The following is a 26,122-nucleotide window of genomic DNA, read 5'->3' as shown; positions in this document are numbered from 1 at the left end:
CAATTTTGAGCTGCTGCCTCTGTGCTGGTGCTTAGAGTGTGTTAGTTTACGAGTGATGATTTCATGGTCCAGCCTTTAAGAGGGAGCATCTTGGTCTCCCATAGCTCTTTGTCTTTCTTGGGCACAGTCCCTAGTGGTTTGACAGCCAGATGTTATGGGGACTCCTCTTGCTGGCACTGGTTCCCTGGGTTGGGAAGATCAGTATGGTGCTGAGAGCCCTCACTGCTCAGTGGGGACCTCCAAAGCTGAGATATTCCTCCCAGTTCTTAATCTCCACCCCTCCTACCAGTCTAGACATGGTTTCTTCTTTTCACTCTTATTTATAGGAATTCTCTTCAGCTAGTCTTGAGGTGGTTTTCAGTGATAGTTTTTCTAAAATTTAGTTGTAACTTTGATGTGGTCATGAGGGAAGGCTAGCTCAGAGTTTACCCACTCTGCTGTCTTGACCAGAGTTCTCAAGATCTCTTACTCTTTTTTACATCTAAATAATTCTCCACTGTCAGTATATACTGTAGTTTATTCAGTCAATTTTTTTTAATCCTTGGACTTTTAAGTACTTTCCAATATTTTGCAACAACAGCAATGAATATTGTTAGAGGTTTATCTTTGAGGTAAATTTCTAGAAGTAAGGTTGCTGCATCCAAATTTAATACCTGTGTAGTTTTGCAAGATATTATCAGTTCTCCTGTATTTTGATTTCCCATCAGCAATAATTGTATTGCTGTTTCTTCACAGTCTTGTCAGCAAAATGTGTTGTCACTCCTTGTAATTTGCATCACTCAGATGGGTGGAGAAATGGCCCTGTGTACTCTGAAGCCTTTAATTACTACTTTTATTTAGTATTTTGACATTCAGCATTGGATTTTCTCTTTGGGGGAATGCTCAAGCCAGTGCCTTTTCTGAGTCTCCCATGCTCCTCTGCTCATCTTCGTAAGCCTCCCCTTTTGTACTCTCTACCCCCTGAGGCTTGCAGTGGCCAGTGGATAGAGAAAACTCTGTTGCAATTTGTTTTTTCCCTCTGGTAAATTAAAAATATGATTAATTTCTTTTCTCTCCAAAAGCATATTATATACCTGAATATGATGTACTTTGCTCACTATTTATATTTTTATGTTCTTTTGGGGGGTATGTAAAGATATGAGAATAGTTATTGAAAGAAGCTGAGAATGAACATTGAAATTTTTTAGTTTCTTCTCCAGTCAGGTCCTTGCTACCTTACCTTCCCCTGGTTCATTCAAGGGATTGAGGCTCAAATGCTTTTACAGTCAGATCATGGCTGGATTTTCTTGCTGTGATGTTGAAGGAGTAATAGAACTCACTAGAAACCTGGTAGTTGGGTGAGAACTTAACCAGGTTATTGGCAGTGCTCCAGGTGCACACATGTGCTCTCTTTCTTTCTCTTTTTCTTTCCTTTTCTCTCTCTTTTTTTTCCCTATAGTTTTTCATTGGCATTACTTACAGATAAACCTGGGTTCCATGAGGCACCATTTTTTGTCCTCCAGAGGATTTTTCGAAGAGGAATGCTGTGGGGGGGAGAAAAGGCTCTTGTGCCAGGGGTGGATAAATATTTATCAGTCCTTGTACATTCTTTTACAGCTAGCTACTAGCTAAGTTGTAAGAAGCTTCCTGCTACTTTACAAATTAAGCTCTTATGTAACGAGGTACCTATAGACAGCATAAGTGATTCCGCTATTTGTTTTGAAACAGATGAGATAATTTGATTACGTGAAAAAAATGTACTTTTTATTTTGTATTTATAGTTGCAGTGTTTACTGTTTTGGTCTGTTACCCAAATGCTTTCAGATTGTCTGAATTCAATATACCATTTTACAATTCTGTCAACTCAAAATGTCAAAGCGATTTTTTTCATTTTATTTACTTTATTTGAATTTATTGTATCATTTCCCCCCTAAATTTGTCTGTGTGTCTGTTTACTTATTTATTTATTTTTATTGTTTATTCCATTGTAATACTAATTTTTAAACATATTTATAATATTTAAATGTACATTTAATGAAATGAAATCTATATTTCATTTAAATGTAGATGAAGATAGTTCATAGTATTTCACAAAGATTTCTGACATCAAAAAGTATTTTAACTTTGTTAGTATTTTTTTAATAATATACTTTGTCACTTATTGTGAGGAGAATTTCTAGGAATAAAAAATTATTCCTTTACAAATGTATGGTACACATTTTAAAACACTTTATTTAAAAAAACTAACAATTGAATAATGTCTCAGAACTGTTTTTGTCTACTGTCTTCTTTATAAAAAATTACAGATTGTTCAATCATAGTGTTAATATGATTTATTTAATCTTTTAGAAAGGACAGCTGGGCAGACCAATTCTGGATGTGCCATACTGGAATGCAAAACCAGCTCCCATGCCTAACATTGGATCAAAATATGGAAGAAAAGCCACCTGGATAGGTGCAAGTGGGGACCAGACTTTCTTGCGAATTGATGAAGCACTAATTAATTCACATGTGCTTGCTACATCAGAAATTTTTGCCAGTAAACACATAATAGGTAATACCCAAAACAAATGGACATCCCCACCAAAAATTCTTGTCCTGATTAATAGTGAAGAGTTTTTCTCTAAGATATAGTCTTGTAGCTTTTGTTTTCTTTCTGTCTGAAGAAATTTAACAGAAGCTTCTCAGTGTCTTTTTTTAACATTTATATGCTGGAAGAATGGAATAATTGGGCAATCTAGAAATACATGATAAGCTAGAAAGTGGTAGAAGTATAAGTTGAATTGTAATAAAGTAAAACCTAGTTGAAAGGAGGAATTTTTCTGTATGGTTCTTGTTAATAAATTATAGAAATTAGTTGTTTGGAAGAGTACATAAATCAAGCTTATTAGTCCACACTGTGTCTTTGATAGTTAATTATATGGTAGAATGGTATAGTGTAGAAGTTAGTAGTATGTGTTGTAGATTTAGAAGGTCTGAAGTTTTAGTCTTAGCTCTGCTATTCAAAGGTTTTTAGTTACTCAGACTCATTAAGTTTCAGTCTCTTCATCTGTAAATTGGAGATACAAATAATGCTTTATAACTTTGGGCAATATAAAAAGGTAATGCATCTTTAAAATATGTGATGAATTTTTCTCAAGGCTTGATACCTGCTTCTATATCAGAACCTCCTCCATTTAAGTGTCTTCTGATAAATAAAGTGGATGGGAGTTGTAAAACATTTAACGACTCTGAACAAGAAGATCTGCAAGGGTTTGGTGTATGTCTTGACCCAGTGTATGATGTCATTTGGAGGTAAGCGTCTCTGTTTACAAAATAGAGTAGTAAATACATTTTGATCAAATTATGTTCTGGTGTTACTATAATATTTATGTACAGACGTTTTTCATACATGAAGCCTCTCATGTTCAACTCTTTTTGTTATTATTGTTTTTCTATTACAGTTTTTCCAATTTTCCCCCTTTGCCCTCTTCCTCCCAGCCCACCCCCGACTCCTACAGTCCGTCCCCACACTGTTGTCCAGGTCTGTGGGTAATTCATCCATGTTCTGTGACTAGTCTCTTCCCCTTCTTTTCACCATTCCCCTCCCGTCCCTTCTCCCTGCTGTAGATCTGCTCCATGTTTCCATGTCTCTGGTTCTATTTTGCTCATTGGGGTTTTTTTTTATTACAGTCCTCTTAATAGTGATATCATATGGAATTTGTCTTTACACTTTTATCATAGTGATTCATAGGGACCCTTACAGTGTAGTGTAGTGATGAAGACGGGCCAGACTGCCTAAGTTCATCCCAGCTCAACAGTTTGCTTTGTGTACCTTTGGAGAAGTTACTTTGACCCTGTGTTCGTCACTTTTCTCATTTATAAAATAATAATATTACCCACTTCAAGCTTGTTAGAAGGATTGACCAGTTAAGAGCAGAGGGACATAGTAAGTGCTATAGAAGTGTTTGCTGCTGTCACTGTAGTTAGCAGTTTTACTTTCCAGAGTTCTATTGTTAATTATTTTTAGTCTGTCAGCAGTCCTATCTAAATTGTATAGCATTTATTCTATTTCTTGATGCCATAAATATCTAATTATTACTACGTGTGTAGAAAAAATATGCCAAAGACAATAGAGAATAAGATACGAGCTTGCCCTTCAGGAATGTACATAACAAAATTCCCATATTGGTAGAGAAATATTCAGGGTTATTAAACTCCAGGCATTATAATAAAAATGTAGAGGTGGATACAGGTACCCAAGAGACTCAACAAATTATATTGTATTTGTTTACAATTTATTATGGTGCTTTACAGACAAAGCAAGTAAAGAAAAGAGTTATCTTCAGCATTTCTAGCTTTGAATAATAATAGGAAGTGTATCCTGCCATTACCAGAGTGGCTAATCAAAGTACTCAAAGTGTTTTTCACCTCTTGCATTGTTTATCTGGCCTGCCTTAGTAGTCAGGAATTCAGATAAGTTGAAAGGTTGAAATGGTATGAATGGAGCAGGGAGACTATTTCATTGTCTTTCTTCTGCCCCTGCTGGTTTTCATTCCCTTCAGCCTGTCAAGTCTTAAGAGTTTTCCATCGATGTTGAGGCCTGCATTCAGAATGAAGGATCAGTTTACTGATCCTTTGTCATTTGGGCATTTTGTTAGGAGTCCTGGAAGCAAGAATTGAGTTGAGCAGTAGTGCTTTTAGATCTCCCCAGGAGCATTATACAATATAAATTAGATACAAGAGAGCAGAGGTGAGTCATCTTGAAGTAATTCATATGAAGACTTGAGGTACTAAGTACCAAAATTAGAGTGATCATAGGAAGATACAGTGGAGGGGATAGAGAGCTGAATGGTGTGAAGATAGAATTATCCTTAAGTATTTACTGATTAGAAGTCAATACATAAGAGATTTAGTTAGCAAAAGAGTAAGCTGTGGTTTGGACCTATGTTTATTGATGTTTTATTTCCTATAATCCTTATGTTTTATTTTTCAATGGTGTAAATGTGCATTAACAAATGTTTCTGTATACATTCACTAAATTAGAAATGCATTCTCTAAGCTAGAAATAACAGTAGAACTAAGATTCTAATAGTAAAGCTAGAGCCATTTTCCTGGGGTCTTAACAAAACTCAGGACTATGGTATACAGTTAGTTGAACCTTGGCCTTTTCACATATGGTGGCAGCAATGGGGCACATGATCTTAAATATCTTGCCAGATCCTTGATCATTTACCTCCTTGTTCCAAAACAGAGATTAAAAGATGAAGGACAGTTCCCTCCTGTGTTTTAGTAAAATAGCTGGAAGCTGTTTTTCTTTAATCAGGATTAGAGTTTAATTTCATTATCCTAACTTCTGGCTGGTTTGTGCTTTTCGGTAGTGTACTCAAACTTTATAGTTACCATAGGGCATTTGGGGTTCCCTTTCGTTTTTATTGCTGCCTTAATGTTTATTAGTGAGGTTGAACATCTAAATAATTCTCTTTGTGCTTGCTTTCTGAGAACAGGGTTCTGTGTCTTTTGCCCACTTAGTATTGAATTGATTGTCTCTTAATTAATGGCTTGCAGGAGCTCTTATATATTGTGCGTATGGTTTGGCCTCATATGTATGTTTCACGTATTTTCTCTTGACATGTCCTTTGTCTTGCAACTTTTAAAATGGAATTTTTATTGTATACATGCTTCATACCTATAAGTATGCATCAGATTGTTAAGTATACTGTTGCTCTGTATTCATGAAGGATAGTGATCTATATTACTGTTTTGTTTATTTTACTTATAAGTGACATAAATTATTTATATGTTTAGCTCAGATATGGAAAATAATGAGGTACAGTTCGTCCTATTTAAGCTGCCAGTGTTACTCTCTTTGTATCATCAGTTATACTTTAGAAATTTTTTAGATGAATCTGTACGTTAAGGTGCTGTAATTATTCTCTCTCGAAAGGTTTCGACCAAATACTAGAGAACTATGGTGTTACAATGCCGTGGTTGCTGATGCCAGACTTCCTTCTGCAACAGACATGCAGTCCAGATGCAGCATTCTAAGCCCTGAACTTGCATTACCAACAGGATCAAGGGCTCTCACCACCCGCTCTCATGCAGCTTTGCACATCCTAGGTAGAGTTGCTATTTGATGATCAGACAATTTTAGCTAACATTTATTAATGTGTGCTGAGTATTTTTAAAGAGAATTTAAATTTGTATATTATTTTTCATGTTTGTTAAATGATATGCTAGATGCAAAATAGATTAAATCTTATTAAAAGATTTATCCTAAGAAAAATAATACATCAGACTTACACGGGCACCATGAAAGATTAGTATACACCCAAATATATATAATTTTCTTATAGGTAAACTTTTGAAACTAATTTTTGCTTGACCTGAATAAATAAATTGATTATTCAAATGCATAATTTTAATAATTTATATACATTATTTTAAAATAAATTCTATAAAATATTGTATGAATTTTATAGATATTGTTTTTCTTTACACAGCACAATTTTCCACAGCACATCAACTTTCCTTCTATTGAATTAATTTGAATTAATTTATATAGCACTTGAATTAATTTGAATGAATTAATATATCACTTTCTGTCTTTTTATGCACGCACATACACATATTTGTTTTGTTGCTGGAAATCTTATATTATTATACAGAACTACTTATTCTATTGTTTTTAAAAATTGTGCTTAAAAAGGTTCAGTTATGTTCATGTAGAATTTTCAATTGTGAAATATATTCTTAAGTATAATTAATTACTGGGCTCTTTTTACACAAATTTTAACCAAGTAAACATTGTGAACGTCCAGAATGAGTGTCAGTTAAGGTCATCTCAGGCTGTGTCTTCCTCAGATAGTACTTGAAGAGTTAAACTTTGGAGCTTTATGAAAGGAAAAAGCTTACAAGGACTCAAGTATTAAGCAGTTTTATCTTTCAGAGATACCATTTTCTGCAGTACATTCTCATACAGTGTATGTTTAAATATGATAACTATGCAGACAGAGGAGAGTGTTTATTGGTTGTATTTGTCCATGAAACATTGTTTAAGGCTCAGAATATACTTGTGGAGCACATTTACAGTTTACTATTTTAATTGATCCCCTATAGCATCCATCCCATCTCATCAATATTATGGGAAATTGTGATTTCAAAGAACTGAATTCTTGCTTGTTTGTTTTTAGGTTGTCTTGATACCTTGGCAACTATGCAGGATTTAAAAATGGGTGTTGCAAGTACAGAGGAGGAGACTCAAGCAGTAATGAAGGTTTATTCCAAAGAAGACTATAGTGTAGTGAACAGGTTTGAAAGTATGTATATTTACATTCAGGAAATATTATCTTCTAACTGAATATGTGTGACTATTTTGAAACATAAATTATCTTTTGTTTAGGTCATGGAGGAGGCTGGGGTTACTCTGCTCACTCAGTAGAAGCTATCCGTTTCAGTGCTGACACTGATATTTTACTTGGTGGTCTTGGGCTGTTTGGCGGTAGAGGAGAATATACTGCCAAAATTAAGGTAAGCATTTCATTGAAGGTGTTGCCCTTTTTGTGAAAGATGTTGATTTTGACTTGGCTTATTATTTTTTATATTACTTTGTTTTCAAAAGGACTTGTGGAAACTGCTAAAATCTAATACAGTAATACTACTAGGTCATTAATTCATAAAAAAAATTTAAAAGTTAAGTAAGCAGGGAGCAAATGAATGGAAGAGAATTTTTCAATAATTTTAAACTGAGAAAGACTTTAACAGTCAAGCTCAGACCTTTGTGTTAAACTAATGATCTAGGAACAGCAGTACCTTACAAGCTTACTTCCTTTAAAAATTTTTTTAAATTGATTTTATATATAAAGAGGAAGGGTGGGGGAAGAGAGAGAAAGAGACAAACAGACATCAGTTTGTTGTTCTACTTATTTATGCATTCACTCATTGGTTGCTTCTTGCATGTGCCCTGACTAGAGATTGAACCCACAACCTTGAAGTGCTAGGACAGTGAATGCTCTAACCAACTGAGCTACCTGGCCAGGGCTGTGCTTACTTTCTTGTAGCCTAAAATGATAGGCAAAACTGTTTTGATGCATAGACATTTGGATGTAGTTTTGAAAGATTTTAACATTTTTAATGCCAAATACTATGTAAACAGATACTATCACTCCAGCAGTGGGGACCAGGGATGAAGTGAGAGATAGAGCTACAGTTATAGGGGATGGGTTCCCCCTGGTGGACAAACTAAAAATAATCCAGAGTCGTAAGTTTACCATTATGATTCATCCCGCAAAAGGATAAAAGAGAAAACTATACTTTGTGCCTTAATTTTAATAACAGTCTTCATAAAAAATTCTCAATTAAGTGCTGTTTAAGAGCTTCTAGGCCAAGCTCTAGGCTTCTTTCTTCACTTTATATTTTTTCCTATGTTTTCTCTTCTAAGCCCAAAGTTGCAGTAGCTATCAATGTAGCATGATGCTCAAATTTATTATCTCTAGCTCTATCTTCTTTGACCCATTTCTGACTTTGTTGACCCATTTCTGTGCACATGTTTTAAAGGTATGCCAGCTGTCGGTCTTTATGTCACAACTCTTCCACTAGTACCTGGCTGTCTTCTAGTGATCCCTCTTTTGAGTAGCACTGTCCATCATGTGTTTATTACCTAAGGCAGAAACGTAGCCGTCTTTCTTGATAGATCCTCTTTTCTTTTTCTTTCCCTGAAAGGACTCTTTCCTCACTATGCTAGGCAAAGCTAATTGTCTTAGACCAGCCACCTAGCTGATGTCTGTGCATGTTTTAAACTTTTTATATTTTCTCCCTCCATTCACTTTCTTCCTATTGCTCCTTGAACCTACTGTAATTAGGTTTTTGCCCCAACCATTCCACTGACACTGCTCTTGTCAAGGACACCAGTGACACTTTTATTGCTAAAACCAGTGGTCAAATCTCAATCCTCATCTTTCTTAACCATTCAACAGAATTTAATCCCATCAGGCTCTTTCTTGAAATACTTTCTTCACTTGACTCCCAAGACACCACACTTCATTTTACCCCTTCTCTCTGACTCCTCTTTTTAGTCTCCTGCTGGTTGTTCATCATCTTCTGACCTCTAAATGTTGGAGTTCCAGAACCCAGTCTTGGATATTTTTTAAACTATACTCCTCCCCGGTTATCTAACCTTAGGACTTTTAAGTATTTTTTTTTCTCTGATCATTCTCAAACCTATAGGTAGAAAACTGTACTTGAATTCACAACAATTAAAATTAAAAAGAAAAAGATTCAGCCTCACGTCGATAAATACTTTGGTTTCATTTTCTCCTTCAGATCTATAAATGTCTCTCCTTCAGATGTTTGTATTTGGTACAGAACTGTTTGGATCACTTAATATTAATAAGTAGATTATATGAATATAAAACTGAGATTAATGTAGACCGTAAGACACTGCATGTGGTTCTTGATTTAAATATATTTTTGTGTGTTTTATTTAATAACATTTAAAAAGCACAGTTTGTAGTGTCCAGCATGTATTGGACACGTGCACAGTTATAACATATTATTCGGCATATTTACCTGACTGAGAGATTGGGCATCATGTTTTCCTTTCCTCAGCTGTTTGAGTTGGGACCTGATGGAGGAGACCATGAAACTGATGGAGACCTTCTTGCAGAGACTGACGTGTTGGCTTATGACTGTGCTGCTAGGTAATGAGTTCTTTGTTATTCATTGTAATCCTTACAGATAATTAATGTGAAAATTAGTGATAAATGAATAAATAATTTAAAAGGAAGTTTTAAAAATCTGCTGTGATAGACACTTTAAATTAAATGATATATCAGTAGGTAATGGGTTGTTTTTAGCAATGCTTCATTAAAACTATTAGACTCCTTTATATTTGTATTTCACAAGATAAACTGACTTTCTATATTGAAGATGAGATGGAAATACTGTATTAATATATTTTACACATTTTTATTTTTATGCATCACTTAGAAAACACCTAGTATGCTAGTGTTTTGTTGATACGATACAATTATTTACTACCTAACTTTATGTATACAGTGTCAAATATTCCCAGTGGGACATAATCCAGGTCAACTGTACACTCTAACATCATGTGTACAGTATCTGCTGGATTATAACACATGTTGAGAAGACATCCAGCTGTAGTGAAACCTTTTAGGGAATTACCAGAGTCAGGGTGTTTATTCATGAGGACTCAGGAAGTAAGAAACTTGGATTCTATCATTCCTCTTGGTAATCCTAGAATTATCTCAACACTGTGTTACAACAGGTTAGTGATTGGTATTGGAATATTATGTTGAGAAAAATAAATAAATTGAACTTAATAATAATATCACACTGTACTTCCCTGTGAGAACTATGTTAAGAAAACCTTGTGTGGCGTGCATACACTTTTTGTTAGTGAAAATCTGTATTTTCTGAAAATGGTAGTAAGTCAATGAATTTGCTTTTAACAGATGAATACTTTTGAAAACAAAATAGTAAATCTAAAGAAAATTCTGGCTATTTCTTCATTTGTATAAACCAATAATAGGAGATACATTTTGAGTAATTCTTAATGTTACCTAAAAACAAAGACTAGAGAAATTTCAGAAAGGTTAATTTATTAATTTTAAAGATATATATTTATTGATTGAGTGATTTTTAACAAAGCCTTAGGATGCCATTGTCATTTAGCATTTATTTTTGTGCATTTGATTATGAGTCAAAAATATAATGTATGATTTAGTATAGACAATCATGTAGATTTTCTTCATTTCTTTATCATTATTTATTTCTTGTACTAGGATACAGATCGCAGAATCCTAAGGCTAGAGTTACAGGACTTCCATAATTTTTCATAGCACCTTTTATAACTTTCTGCCCACTACTATTCTATATTTATCTTAATGCTATAGTCTACCTGACACCTTGCCGTTTTCAGACCCTGTTTGTATTGCCGTGCCTCCGCAGAGCTGTTCACGACCTTCTCCTGTCCACTCCCGCTACGGGCTGCACGTGCTCCTTCCTTCCCGTCAGCGTCAGCTTTGGAGCGCACACGTCTCCATCAGATGCCTTATTACTTAGCCCATTCTTTCTTCCTAACTCAGTAAACATTTTTTTGTGTAGCTACTGTGTGGCAGACACAGTTTCAAACACTTGACCTAAATTCTCAATCCTCGGAAGAAACTTAGGAGCTAGATATTATTTTCATCCTGCTTTCAGGTGAAGGAACTGAGTTAAGAGAAGATAGAGTAATTTGCCCACGGTAACATAGCCAGCAAGGCTGGATGTTAGGCTTTGAACTCCAGCAATCTCATGCCAGAGGCGGTTTCTTAACATGCTGCCTCTAGAACACTTCAGTTGAATAAATTAACTTCAAAACTAAAATTTAAAATTTCATTTTCCAACAAAGCTGGGATTTTTTAACAACAACTTTTAAAATTTTGGTCTTATTTTAATATGAAAGTATTATAACATTTAAGCAAATTTTAAAATTCAAGGTGGAGGGGGAAGAAGTGTAATGCCATCCCCATGACACAAGTAAATATTATTTCTCTTTGTGTCTGGACATTTTTGAATAAAGGGGAGTTAGTGTTGTTTGACAAGAATCTTATACAATGGACTTCATGTTTTTTAGACAAAGGATTTAAAAAATAAGTGTATGTGATGGAAATGCAGAGGCATTGTCTTTGACTCACTGATGTTTCTCTCAGAGAAAAGTACGCCATGATGTTTGACGAGCCAGTTCTCCTGCAAGCCGGGTGGTGGTACGTAGCCTGGGCTCGAGTGTCAGGGCCCAGCAGTGACTGCGGGTCCCACGGGCAAGCGTCCATCACTACAGATGATGGGTAAGCAAGATGTTTGTGCTAATCAACTCTCATTTTTGGTAGTTAAATGCTGCTTCGGAATCTCAAGAGGTTTTTTTAGCAGTGTAAAAGTCTTAGTGAGGCTAGAGCATAATATGACTACGAAAATTAAATTCACATTACCTCATGCCAAATGAAAGTCTAGACAGAAAAGGGAGATAGTGGGACTGTACTTCTTTGCCCTTGTCACGTGGCATTCCTATGTATTTCTGGGTGTTACATTGTTTAAAAGCTTATTACTAAGTTAGAAGTTACATAAAGGAAAGCGGCAATGATAGGGGTTTGGAAACCATAAAATGAGAAATATGTACTTGCTATAAAATTTGACAGTGCTTGTGAGAACAGTCTGTGCGTTGCAAAGCTTCAGCAATGTGAAATAGTGCAGTGTTAGTAAAATGGGGGAATTTTGCTGTTTAAATTTCATGTATAAAGTGCTTTTCAGTTTTAGAAACAGTTTCATATATATTATTTGATGCCCTCAACAACTTTGCGAAGCAGTTATCAGCCCGTTTTACTTACACTCAGGGGGCAGAGCCACAAAGGCTGAAATGATTTGCTTTCACCTTTTATTATTGTGTGGCAGACCCAAATCTGGTCCTGGAGTCTTTTGGCTCTAAAACCAGATTTCCTCATATGCTCTGTACTCTGATTTGTGTGTTCGAAGGACCACCATTATAAGGGAAATTCAACTTATTTTTTATCACTACCGAGTATAAACTATTTGAAAAGTTATGTAATAGTTATAACTAGTTAAATAAATGTTATATTAAAGTTATATAATAATGTGTTTCAAGTAGTTTTGTTCAGCTTATAACAAAGCTGACCAAAAAAATGACAGACTGATTTACGAGGTGAATTCCATGTTGCCGAATATTCAAGTAGAATAAGTCTCTTACCGTATGTGTACTTTCTAACTTGTGAGAGTATGTGCTGGAAGTGGGGAGACTGCTTCCATCCTGGCCTATGTGGTTCCCATATATAGTTGAACCTTGGAATGTCATAGCTTTGGGGAGCTACAGCTTATAGAGTATTATTTAAGCAGCTTTTAAATTATTTGTAAGTTCAAATATTTTGTTAAAAGCTTATTGGGCTGGTAAATGTTGCACCAGAAGGGCTAAGGGAAGGGACAGGACAGCTTCTCACCTAGTAGTTCCTGATCAAGTTCTACTCATTCCTTTTATTGGTTAAGCCAGTGATTTTCAATCAGTGTGTCGCAAGAATTTTTAAAACGTTCCTGACTATTGAGTCAGGGGCACTGACCTCTTTCCCGTAGATTGTAAATTAAAAAATGACAACAGCCAACACAACACTAAGTGTCCACTGTGAAAGAATCAAAATTCTACCTATATTTTTGTCAGATCAACAAAAATAGAATATGTTTCTTGGTGTGCCATAGAATTTTAGTAATTAGTTTGTGTGCCGTGAGAACAAAAAGGTTGAAAACTGCTGGATTAAGCTATTCAGATCTAGAATTAAAATCAGAACCATACCTTTTTACTTCTATTTATTTTCCTTAAAGAATGCATCTCAATTCATTAATATAAGATTTGAAAATATGACTGTTAAATTATTTACTTCATTGAATCTTGAACAATGTTGGTTTTGGTATCATTGTTATTTTATTCTTTTCTTAGGGTTGTTTTCCAGTTTAAAAGTTCAAAGAAATCAAATAATGGTACAGATGTTAACGCTGGTCAGATACCTCAATTATTATACAGGTATTTAGCATGTTTGTAGTTATTTAAAAGTTTATTATTTTGCTATAATGAACAAGGATCACTATTAAAAGGGAGAAATTATTTGAAGCATTCAGCAAATTATAATAAATTTAACAAAAAAATTAATATTATGCCCTTGGCTGGTGTAGCTCAGTGGATTGAGCACGGGCATGCGAACCAAGGGATCATGGTTTGATTCCCAGTCAGGGCACATGCCAGGGTTGCAGGCCAGTTCCCAGTAGGGGACTCGTGAGAGGTAACCATACATTGATATTTCTCTCCCTCTCTCCTTCTCTTCCCCTCTAAAGATAAATAAATACAATCTTTTTAAAAATTAATATTTTATATATTTCTAAACTTTTCTACATCAAGCTTTTTAAACTTTGCTTCTGACTCAGGTTATCTGTGTTATGCCAATAACAATATTTTAATGACTTATACAGGATGGGGCAGAGTAGGTTTACAGTTGTGAGTATGTGAAAGTTTATTTTCATATTATTATTTATTAATCATTGTATTATTTTCATATGAACAACTGTAATCCTACTTTTGCCCCACCCTGCATTTATAATTTGTCATTATCTTGCCAGTATCAAAGTGTTATAAACTAACAAAGGTTGTCTTGGGGAAATGAAATCAAGGCATTAGAGAAGTGAGGTCAGAGGGGAGGCGGGAACTGTGGTGCAGGCCCGACCAGTTTGCTGCAGTCATACGTGTTCTTGTTGGTCGTCTCGTGAGAGATGAACGGAAAATTTCTTACTGCTGAAAATTTTTCACCTTTACCTCAAATATCAAATAATAACTCGCTTATGTATAATGTTTGTTATATTTTACTGTTATTTAGAATTTTAATTTTTGGTAATGGGGACATATGAAAGCACATGCTTATGTCTGTCTACTTCTAGAAGACTACTGCAATAATTTTTAGAATAAAGTATGCAAACAGATAGAAAAATGTCACTAAAAATGTCATTCTTTAAGTAGTAAAAATTAAAAGAAATACTTACAGAACAGTAATTCTCTGTCTCATATATCTTCCTTTCTGGTAATCACTGAGAATCTGGATGATATGAATAAACCTCACTTTTCCCAAGAAGGGAGTTTTGTGTTCATGCTCTTTATTATAGTTAATATTTATAATACGTAGCATTATGAACATAACAAGCTGTTTGGACTACTCTTGGTTGCACTTGTTGAATAACTTTTAAGTGACAAATTTAATAGGAACATTATACAGAACATAAGTTATGTATGTTGTCTGGTAAGAGATTCTCTACTATCCAGTCTTACAAAGGTGAGATTTAAATGATGAAATGCTCATGTGCTAAAAATTTTGCTTAGCATTGGAAAATATTTCTGAAAGGCCCTATATTGGCATTTACCTAACAAAAATATGTAAATGTATAGTTTAATTATTTTCCTATTGCAAAAATAGATATTTTGAGAGGAAAAATGTCACTGGCCTTTCCAGCTAAATTTATGTGTCTGCTACCTTTAGACTTCCAACCAGTGACGGCAGTGCTTCAAAAGGCAAACAGCAAACTAGTGAGCCTGTACACATTTTAAAGAGATCTTTTGCAAGAACCGTCTCAGTGGTAAGCCATTTTTTTAAATTTCAGTATTTTAATCCAGTACTCAGTTTCCTTTTGATGTTTAGCATTTAGCTACTCTTCTAACACTCTATTTCAGCATAGCTTTAGGAACTCAGATTTATTTTTGTATTAGCACTGACATTTCATGCCAAAGAAGATGAACTGTAAGTAATGGGAAGAATAGAAATTGTGACTGATTTTAACATGGCTTGCTATTTCTGAAATAACTGGCAGATTTTCTAATAAGTCGTGTATGGACATATATGCCGAAGTGGTTAGAAACTGAAGGAAAACTCAAGAGTGGTATTGATCGCACCTTTAAGAATAACATAAAAATGTTATTTTAATGCTTTAGGAACTAAACAGAAGTGTCTCGTGTCTAACTGGGGATTTTATTGAACTACTTGGCATCATTGTGCTACATTTAAAGATACAACATGCTCTATTGAAGCTTCCTCTGTAGAATGAAAAGTCAACATGATGTAATTAAAATATCATAGTACGTCGCTTAGGAAGTCTTGCTTTTTCACTTGTTAGTTGAGGATGCTTATGCAACTTATCTACATATACTACATCATAGTGTCACTATGAGTTTTTAATGACATAAGGGATACAAAAATTCTTTTTAAATTGTAAGGTACTATATGAATGTGATTTATTAATGTAGCTGGTAGTCTGTCCTATTAGTAAAAGGCAAAGGGAAATGTGTTTTTTTATTAGTTTTTTAGAAACACAAAATTGATAAATATCCCTGATGGGAGTAAGGTAGAGTAGAGATAAAACAAAAACTAAAGGTATATTCAAGTTTTTTCCCCCATCACGCTGTTATTACTATATGTAACTACTATTTACATTTTTATGTATATTCCAGCCATTTTTATATGCACACATATTTATCAATCTGCATATGCAGTATGCTATTTACTTTATTTGTGTTTGATCATGCTTCAAGTTTTGTATCTTCCAAAATTTTATAGTATGCACTGTAGAAATATTCCATATCAGTACATTTGGTTCTATTTCAATCTTTTCTAATGTTTGCATCATATTTCTTAGAATGGTAGGACAGTAAGTCCTCACTTAGTTTTGCTAATAGGTTCTGTGCCTTAAGCTAAGTGCTGTATAATGAAGCCAATTTTACCATAGGGTAATTGATATAAACAAGAGTTAAGCTCCTACATATCTTACCACGTTAATAAAACAAAATGATGTTTGAATGAAATGACATTATTTGAGGATCCACTGTATTTTACCTTATTCAACTCTATTCCTACCAAAAGATGTTTGTTTCTCATTTTTGTTGTCATATTCATACATATATGTCTTTGATTATTTATGTACTTACTTCAGTATTTCTACTGGGAGTGTGCTCATTTCAATTTTGATGTAATATGCCAAATTGGCCTTCTAAAAGAGCTATGGCAGTTTATAGAAAATGTGCTTTGGATAAGAGACTACAAGGCTTTTGGCTCCTTGGTAACTTGGATCCTTTTATTATCAAGATCAGGTTTGTGCCCCGGCTGGTTTGGCTCAGTGGATTGAGTGCCAGCCTGTGAACCAAGGGTCACTGGTTTGATTCCCGGTCAGGGCACATGCCTGGGTTGGGGGCCAGGTCCCCAGAAGGGGGTGGGCGAGAGGAAAGCACACATTGATGTTTCTCTCCCTCTCTTTTACCCTCCCTTCCCCTCTCTAAAAATAAATAGGTAAAATCTTTAAAAAAAAAAAGATCAGATTTGCTGTCTTTTGATCCAAATAAATATATGATTATATTGGGGATTTTTTAGCAATCTCTTTTTTCTATATCTAGTAATTTTTTTATATTTATGTCTATCTTAGTGGTTTTATGGTCATTAGGTAATTGTCATCTTTATATAGGAAACTTATTCAGTCATTTACTTAAAAAGTTAAGCTATATACTCTTTATTTTTGGTATTATTACACCAGAGGACTAGAATTTGGCAGGGATAAGGGAGTAAGTTCTTTGCATTATGAGTCATCTATGGTAGTGTCCCTCATCGTGCAAACGTGATAAAACCTGCAGACAGTAGGACTACAGTGACACTTAAACCTCCATAAACCCATAGTTTAGAATTTTTTAAAAAATCCACATAAGAATTTTTTAGTATTTTATAGTCACTTTTTATATTTCATTAACTTACCGATATTTGGCTTAGTTTATATTGAAACATTTATATGTAGCTATAGAATAAATTTTCTGATATCACTGGTATCTTATACTAAAATGCTTTATTATATTAAAAAATTACTCAAGTGGTTAAAGTATTTGTGGTTTATTTTCACATTACTACCTTGAAAATGTAGAGTTTTATTTTCTTTTCAAATAAACATGTATTTATAAGTTATTTTCTTATTTTTTCATAATTATATGATAAACTAGATACATTGGTAGCAGGGGAACTTAAAATGTGCTTGTAAATAGGTAACTGTTGAAGAATGTTGTTCTTATAGATGCCTAACAACTATTTTTGTCAAGCTTCAAAGATGCTCCTAGTGGTAATTTAATGAATGAGTTAAAATGTCTTATTTGGGCTGCCCAAACTTTTCAACACAAAGTTTTGAAGTTGATTGTCATCTTTCCATCTTTCCATTCCATTTGATTCAACATAGTATCATTTGAACTGATTGTGTTCTATTTCTTCATATTCTGGATTAGGAATGTTTTGAGTCACTGTTGAGTATTCTTCACTGGAGCTGGACCACCCTAGTCTTAGGAGTTGAAGAACTTAGAGGACTGAAAGGATTCCAGTTTACAGCTACACTTCTAGATTTGGAGAGGCTGCGCTTTGTGGGTACCTGTTGTCTGAGGTTATTGCGTGTCTATACCTGTGAAATTTACCCAGTGTCAGGTATGATGCATTTTTTAAATGACTTTGGGAAGAAAATATTTGAGACTTGAGAAGGTATATGTAGGGATAGCCATGCGTTTTAAGATCCCTTGGTGAACACATAGCACGTTAAGCAGATGATTTATTATGGAGTTTTAGGCCTGAAACCTATGTAAATTTTATTAACCAATGCCACTCGAGTAAATTCAGTTCACGTTTTTAAAATAGATTCCTAGCTGCCTTTATGCTTATGTATTGATTATAAAAAGTAAAATACCTTACGTGTCATTCTGAAAACAAAAAGTCATGTTATGCTAAAATTCAATTATGAAGTGCGATTTTAAACAGATTCTGTCAGATAGAAATGTTTTGGACAACTGATTTGGATTTATATGCTGAAACCAGTGTTGTGTTTTGTTTTCCTACTTAGATTTTAAAAAGAAATAATCTTAGACCACAATCTCTAAATTGTTTCCTTTCTAGGTTATGAGTCCTTGTGATTTTTAGCTGTATAATAAATTACTAGAATTATATTGAATGTTTTCATGCATATTTATTATTCTATTTAATTACCAATCTACTTTGTTTCCTTAAAGCTACAGGTAAAGCAGTTGTGGAAGAAACTAGCAAATTGGCAGAATGTATTGGCAAAACCAGAACTTTGTTGAGGAAAATTTTATCCGAAGGAGTGGACCACTGCATGGTGAAGCTGGACAACGACCCCCAGGGCTACCTGAGTCAGCCCTTGAGTCTGCTGGAGGCCGTGCTGCAGGAGTGCCACAACACCTTCACCGCCTGCTTCCACTCCTTCTACCCGACGCCGGCCCTGCAGTGGGCCTGCCTGTGCGACCTGCTCAACTGTTTGGATCAGGTAGCTTAAGTTTTTAGAATGTTCTTTCAAAATACGATCTACTGGTTAATTCTCTTCAAGAAAATCAATAACTATTGCCTCAGTCTTTCTAACTTTTGTAAAAGGTAAGTCAGGAAATCAGTTTGGAGTATGTGATTTCATCATCAAAGTTCAAATTTTTTTCTGTTTTCTTTATTATTTTTTAGTTGTAAAATTGGCTAGCACAATATGCAGCTGCCAGTTTGTTCTTTCAACCTATGAGTGAGTGAGTGAGTATGTGAGTGTGAAAGAGAAAAAGAACAATAGTGAGTGAGCATGTGAAAAAGGCAGGAGAGCACTAGAAGCCCAGCCCCCACCACCTGTGTCTGCAGAATGGTCAGGAGAGAGCTGTGAGCTGTGAGTGAATGTGCATGCTGACATCCTTTATTCTTCCTTCCTTCATGAGGAAACCACAACTTTCACAAAGCCACAATACAGTTTCAAAACACCTGAGGCAAAACACTTATAGAACTAAAGAGAGAGCGACAATATTATGTTGATAGTTGGAGACCTGAGCACTTCCTTTTCAGTAATTAATAGAACAACTGGACAAAAGGTCAATAGTGATACAAGAGATTGGAATGACACTGTCAACCCCTTGGTCTAATTAACATTTAAAAAACAGAATGTGCAGCCCTGGCCAGTGTAGCTCAGTTGGTTGGAGCATCTTCCCATGACCAAAAAGTTGTAGGTTCGATTCCTGGTCCGAGTGGCATGGAAGACGACCAATCAGTGTTTCTCTCTTACATCAGTGTTTCTTTCTCTCCCTTCCTCTCTTTCTTCCTCTCTCTAAAAAAAAGCAATGAAAAAATGTCCTCGGGTGAGGTTAAAATAAATAAATAAATAGAATGGGCAAATACAGTATACATATTCTTTCCAAGTATATCATATGTGACTATAATATTCATGAAGATCATAGATCATATGGTAGGCCATGAAGTGTCTTAGTCTGTTTCACAAGACTAAGGTCTTAAAGTGTTTTCAGAATACAATAGAATTAAATTAGAAAGAAATAACAAAATATATCAAGAAAAGCACCAAATATTTGGAAAATAGACAACACTTCTGAGTAACCAGTGAATCAAAGAAGAAATCCAAAGGAAATTAGAAAATATTTCACACTGAAAGATAAATATATAACACATAAAAGTAGGTAAAAACATTGCTTAAGAGAGGAAATGTGTACTTTTAAATGCTACTACAAGCAAAGAACGGTTTAAAACCAATGATCTAAGTTTCTACCTTAAGAAGCCAGAAAAAAAGAGCAAATCAAATCTGAAGAAGGTAACAGAGGATGGAAATAATAAAGATAAGAAAATAAATTAGTGAAATAGTAAATAGAGAAAATTAATAAAGTCAAAAGTTGGTTCTTTGAAAATTAGACAAAATTTTAAAACTCCCAGAAAGTCTGATTGAGAGACTAATGAGAAAGAAAAAACAAATGAAATAGGGAATATCACTGGTAGGTCTATCAGACATCAAAGTGATACTAAGGGAATATCATGAACAAGTTTATACTAATAAATTATAACAGCATAAAATAGAAAAATGTCTTGAAAACTATAACTGAAGCAAAACTTGCACAAGAAGAAGGAAACCTGAATTGCCTTACATCCATTAAAAATTGATTTCATAGTCAAAGACTACCACAAAGAAAACTTTACTCTGAGATATTGCCGTTGGAAAATTCTTTTAAACGTGTCAGAGAGAAATACTATCAACCTGTTGCAAACTCGTTAAAAATACATAGGAGGCAACAGTTCCCAACTAATTCATCAAGTTAGCTTTATCCTGATACCAAAACTTGACAGAGCTATTAAAAGATAAGATTAGTATAGACAAATACAACTCAGAAACATAGATGGGAAAGTTATTGACAATATTGTCAAGTCAAATCTAACTTTATAAAAAATGTATTGTACTAGGTGGGGCTTTCTTAGAATGCGAGGGTAGTTTAACATTCAAAATGCAATGTGAATCACCATAGTACCTGAATAGAGAAGGAAAATTATATGATCTCAATAGATACAGAGAAACTGTAGTTGACCCTTGAATGATGTGAGGGTTAAGTGCTGCACCAACCACCCACACAATCAAAAATCCATTTATAACTTAGGTCAGCACTTCACACACACAGGTTCCCAGCCACAGATCGAAAATACTCATTGGCAAAGTTAGCATTTATTCATTGATGAAAATTCAGCAAACTAGGATTTAAGGAAACTTCCTAAATTTGATAAAGGATATATATCTACAAGAAGACCTACAGCTAACATCAAAATTAATGGTGAAATATTGATTGGTCCTCCAAGTTTGGGAAGAACACACAAGGTGTCTTGTTCTCTCCACCTGTACTCAACACTGGACTGGAATTTGTAGAGCCCCATCCCACCAGACACAAAAGACTGACTGACATCAGTCAGCAGGGAGTCCTAGCCTAGTGGAAGGGTGCTCCAGTAATGACATCTGGGTAGGCAACTTTGTTTTCATTTTATTTTATTTTTTGTAGTTATGTACATACTGACTATTTTTCTTGTCATTCAAAAAAATGTTATTGTGGTAAGAATGTTTACTGAGTACACAATATAATATTCATTAGCTATAGGTATAGTGTTACATAGCAGATCTCCACCACTTACCTTTCATAGATAAATGCTACTGACTAGGTTAACTTAAACAAACCTGAGTTAACTTTTAGAACGTTGTTTTACTTTTAGCCTGTCTTTGTGACACATGTTTGATGAACAAAGTAATGTATACACAGAATATACAAATTCCTTCATCAGTTAGGATATCCTCTGTTGATAAGTTTTTAATTCTCATATTTGCTACTAATTTTTCCTGAATAAACTGTGCAGTATGATGACATAATTTTGTGACCTTAGCGAGATGTTATTAATTAACATCAGTGAAACGTTATAGTAGGATAGAATTATAATTTAAATTGTTATTTGAGGAAAATAGTTTCAGTGTTTGTTACTGGAAATGCCTTTGATATATGCTAACAGTGGTGGAAAGGACTGATTCTGAAGATATGTAAATATGTATAAACTCATTTACTGGAGGACAAGAGGCCGATTTTTCTTGATCATATTTAATAGGTTTTCACCTTCATTGGGTGGTAACTTAAATATGCTTAACAGTATTGATATAACATTATCCTTTAACAAGATAATTACAGTGGTTGAATTCTAGAGAATTTGGTATGATTTAAAAGGGTATTTACCTTTTATATATCCAGAAACTTGCATTATACTGATGCAGTATTTCTTAGGTGGGATACATGTTTTGTTTTCAAAAGGATATCCAGGAAGCAAACTTCAAGACATCGAGTAGTCGACTTCTAGCAGCTGTTATGTCAGCTCTGTGTCACACTTCTGTGAAGCTGACCTCCATCTTCCCTATTGCCTATGATGGAGAAGTACTGCTCCGATCAATCGTTAAACAAGTTAGCACAGAGAATGACTCAACACTCGTTCACCGTTTTCCCCTTTTGGTAGCGCATATGGAGAAACTCAGCCAGGTAGGTCTTCTGAAATAGCCTTTATAGTGAAGCAATAGAATATTAGTGGAAGCATATTTAGCCTGGTGTTTATTCTTCTACATCAGTAAATATCTTTACAAGATAATTATGTGTTTCATAAGAAGAACTAAAATTAAGAAAAAATTTCTCATGTTTACCTATAAATGGTCTTTTTTTCCCTATTTATTTTTAATGATTCCTAACCTATAAGCAATTTCAGAGTTATATAATGAATTTCTGTGCATTTGTTTTTGGCTGAACATTTGAAAGTTGCAGATATTATAAGTTTTATATTCTAATATAGTATTTTATATTACCAAGATAGAATTCTAAGGAAATAAATAAGTTTTAAAGCATTTTTATAACATGTTGTTACATTAAAATAAGCATTATAAAACAATAGTCATAGAAACATTCTCTAATAACTGCTTCTGGTTTATTAAAAAGCACTATGGGGAAAAATTAACAAATACACATGAAAACTATATATAATTGCTCACAAGTTAATGAGCACTAATCTTTAAAGTAAAGGTAAACAAGGAGTAGAAAATGGAAAAATTAATTATTGTACAATAGCAGTTTTCTGTTGACTGAAGCAACTAAAAAATTAAGAGAAAAATTTTAATGACATTTAGAAACAAAAAAGATAATAGCAGAATTGGAAGGAAATTTCTAGAATCAATATAATACCTATAAGATCTCAGTAAAAGTAATAAAAGTAGCTATAACAGGACTTTAGAGTAAGCCAGGATGGGAAAAATTTCAGTCTTATAATTAAAGGTGAATGGAAGTTCTTTAGAGGTTATCAAATATTTGTAAAAAATTTGGAAAAATTAATTTCCTGTAAAGTGCTATGCTGATGAGACCTGCTAAACTTATAGATGGTTTATAGCATCATGTAATTAGTGTAAGTAATCTTTTTCTTCACATGACTCAGCAACTATTTATTGTACAGCTACTATTTACTGGAATTTTAATTAGCTTAATTAAATTTAATTTAATTTTCACAAGAGTGAAAAAATAAACAGCTCTGAAATTTGAGCACATAGAAGGTATTTTTACGAAATGTTAATTCAGTGCAATGAGTATTTGCAAAGAATATTATCTGAGGAAATAACTTGAAGACTAAAGGTACGTGTGTATTTTATTTTAAAAAATTTAAAACCTTAATTAGAGGCTTAACTATACATTATTAAGTGAATTAATTGAATTTAGATACATTGATTTGACATTATGGTTTAGTCTTAAAAGATAACTATGTATACATTCAGTATCAAGGTTTTTTAATTTAAAAAAATCAACCAAAAGTATAAATGCTTTATGATGACTGACTGTAAGACATGTATGCAAAAGGCATACATTTTGTAGTGTGTGTGCAGGGCATATTCTGGAAGGGAATACTGAGGAATGAAAATAATGCCTTGGTGATAAAGTTTTGGGTATTCTATGGTTTTCTTTTGGACTTCCTGCAGTGTTGCAGTATTTGCTTGAAAAATACAGTAAAATTTACTTTATTCATTTTTAATTATTACTTTTGATAATATTTTTGTTTGTTAGTTAGAGAAAGAGAAATGTTGATTTGTTGTTCACTTATTTATGCGTTCGTTGGTTGACTCTTGTGTGTGTCCTGACCGGGGATGAAACCCACAACCTTGGTGTATTGGGATGACTCTCTAACCAACTGAGCCACCCAGCCAGGGCCCAACAATATTTTAAAAACATCTTTAGAAAACTAAAAACATTTGATGATTGTTAAGAATTAAATTAATATCTTGTGGAGGGCAGGCCCCGTGTATTACAGGCTTCCCATGCTGCGTGAGTGTTCTAAGAACCCATCTGTATTGGTGTACTAGCTGACATTGTTGTGAGGCTGTGAGAGGCTCCAGTAAATTTTTCTTTTAAGAATAAAAAAAAAAAGAATTAGTAAATGTATATTTGTGTATCTATCTATATCCCAATTAGTATTCATCTACCCTTTTAAAAATATTTTATTTATTCATTTATTTTTAGAGAGAGGGGAAGGGAAGGAGAAACAGTGGGAGAGAAACATCAATGTGTGGTTGCCTCTCATGTGTCCCCTACTGGGGACCTGGCCTGCAACCCAGGCATGTACCCTGACTGGGAATCAAACCAGCGACCCTTTACTTCACAGGTCTGTGCTCAGTCCACTGAGCTACACCAGCCAGGGCTTTCTACCCTTTTTAATGGATATTATAAGAGAGTTCTACCATTTGAGTGTAGCAAAATAATTGTAATCAAGTCTTTATATATACTTATATTTCCCATATTTCAGTATTTTAAACAATGCTGTTGAAAATATTGACTAAAATTTTATGTATATTCATGCTGATTTTTTACAGGATAAATCTTTAGGGGTGGAAATTCATAAGTCAAAGGAAAGAACGTTAAGACTTTGTTACAAATTGACAAAGTACCTTCCAGAAACCTGGTGTCAACTTGTATTTCCCACCACTAGTGAATAAAATCACCTTTTCCTAAAACTTTTGTGGCTGGTGATGTGCTAAATTTTCTTTTTTCTATTTGGTCTTCTAACAAAAGCATATTAACACAATGAACTCCATGTCGAGATTATATGGGAAGCTTCTTGTATTAATCTTGTCAATCACTAATTAGAAAATTAGAGGGCATAACTAAGTAAACACAGTCCACTTATCCCTCATCCCCTTCACCCCAGGTGAAGACCTTCCTACAAGATTATAGATGATGGAGGACATTTGGGGATTGAGTTTTATCAAGAGCTGTCTTTCTGAGATATTCCAGAAAGAAAAGTTTCTGGGGAATGAAAGTGATGTAGGGATAAAAGAATTCTCATTTTAACAAAGTTAATAAGTGACTATTTTAAAGACAGGAAAACCAATTACATGAGAAATTGACCAAGATGTTACAGTGTCTTGTTCAAATGGATAATACAAATAACTTAAAGATGGAAGATGATCTTTAAGTGACTTGTTTTTTTCCAGTCTAAGATTATACATTAAGGAAAACATTGAAAATCATTTATAGGAATTCTCTTGATGACTTTAAAAATTTATTTAATTTTCCTTAATGGACTGAAAGTAGATTCATTTACATATTTGATTTGTCTTTGGAAGAGTGATAATAACTTTATGATCCTTTTCCACCTTGAAGTTTTATGAGTTTATGAAATCTGTTGCATCTGTATGTATTGTATAACATAAAGCAGCATGGAATATAATAAGCATTGTGGAAGAATTTGTTTACTCAGGTGCCCACACAGTACTTTTGATCTATGAATCATAGCAAAGAGTTCCCTGATTTTATAGGTGAAGTTGAGTCACTATGAAGAAACTGAAGCTAGATCCAAACTGCTTGACTCCCTAGTCCACAGTGAAACCAAAAGGGTTGTTTGTCACTATTGGCCCTTGATGAAATTAATTGCATTTTGCTCTCTGTCCACCATGGGCTAAGAGATACTGAGAATGGTGGAGGAGATAAAGAATGTTTGTGCTGGGTATCAGTTAAAGTCCATAGTCATCTTTCTCCTTTTTTTCTGGATGAAAAGTATTTTCCCATTGGTCTTTAATGGCATTCTTTAAATTCTTATCTTGAACTTTTTTCTTTGGTAGGGGTTGGAATTTTTCTCTCTTCGCTTATAAAATTAAGTACAAAGAAGTTATAAAATTGTATTGGAGTAGTTGTAGTAGAATGTCATACTTTTTATGACATACATGTACCAGAAAGATTTTT

The 26,122-nt window shown here is 34.1% G+C and overlaps 1 protein-coding gene across 14 annotated transcripts in view; it reads left to right on the top strand.

The window, feature by feature from the left end:
• MYCBP2 (MYC binding protein 2) overlaps window positions 1–26,122 on the top strand; it is a 263,498-nt gene that overhangs the window by 112,829 nt on the left and 124,547 nt on the right. For all 14 annotated transcript variants that reach the window (XM_053665528.1, XM_053665529.1, XM_053665535.1 and 11 more), the window contains 12 exons: window positions 2,329–2,533; window positions 3,120–3,273; window positions 5,906–6,078; window positions 7,152–7,277; window positions 7,361–7,488; window positions 9,565–9,656; window positions 11,673–11,807; window positions 13,460–13,543; window positions 15,042–15,138; window positions 17,810–18,002; window positions 18,578–18,852; window positions 22,172–22,393. In XM_053665528.1, coding sequence (XP_053521503.1) covers window positions 2,329–2,533; window positions 3,120–3,273; window positions 5,906–6,078; window positions 7,152–7,277; window positions 7,361–7,488; window positions 9,565–9,656; window positions 11,673–11,807; window positions 13,460–13,543; window positions 15,042–15,138; window positions 17,810–18,002; window positions 18,578–18,852; window positions 22,172–22,393 — 1,884 coding nt within the window. The remainder of the gene's footprint in view (window positions 1–2,328; window positions 2,534–3,119; window positions 3,274–5,905; window positions 6,079–7,151; window positions 7,278–7,360; window positions 7,489–9,564; window positions 9,657–11,672; window positions 11,808–13,459; window positions 13,544–15,041; window positions 15,139–17,809; window positions 18,003–18,577; window positions 18,853–22,171; window positions 22,394–26,122) is intronic.

The sequence above is a fragment of the Artibeus jamaicensis genome, unplaced genomic scaffold (genome assembly GCF_021234435.1).
Source record: "Artibeus jamaicensis isolate MK-2021 breed Jamaican fruit bat unplaced genomic scaffold, CSHL_Jam_final contig_415, whole genome shotgun sequence".
Taxonomy (NCBI): domain Eukaryota; kingdom Metazoa; phylum Chordata; class Mammalia; order Chiroptera; family Phyllostomidae; genus Artibeus; species Artibeus jamaicensis.
Note: the sequence above shows the minus strand (reverse complement) of the source record. Positions and strands in the feature narration are given on the sequence as shown.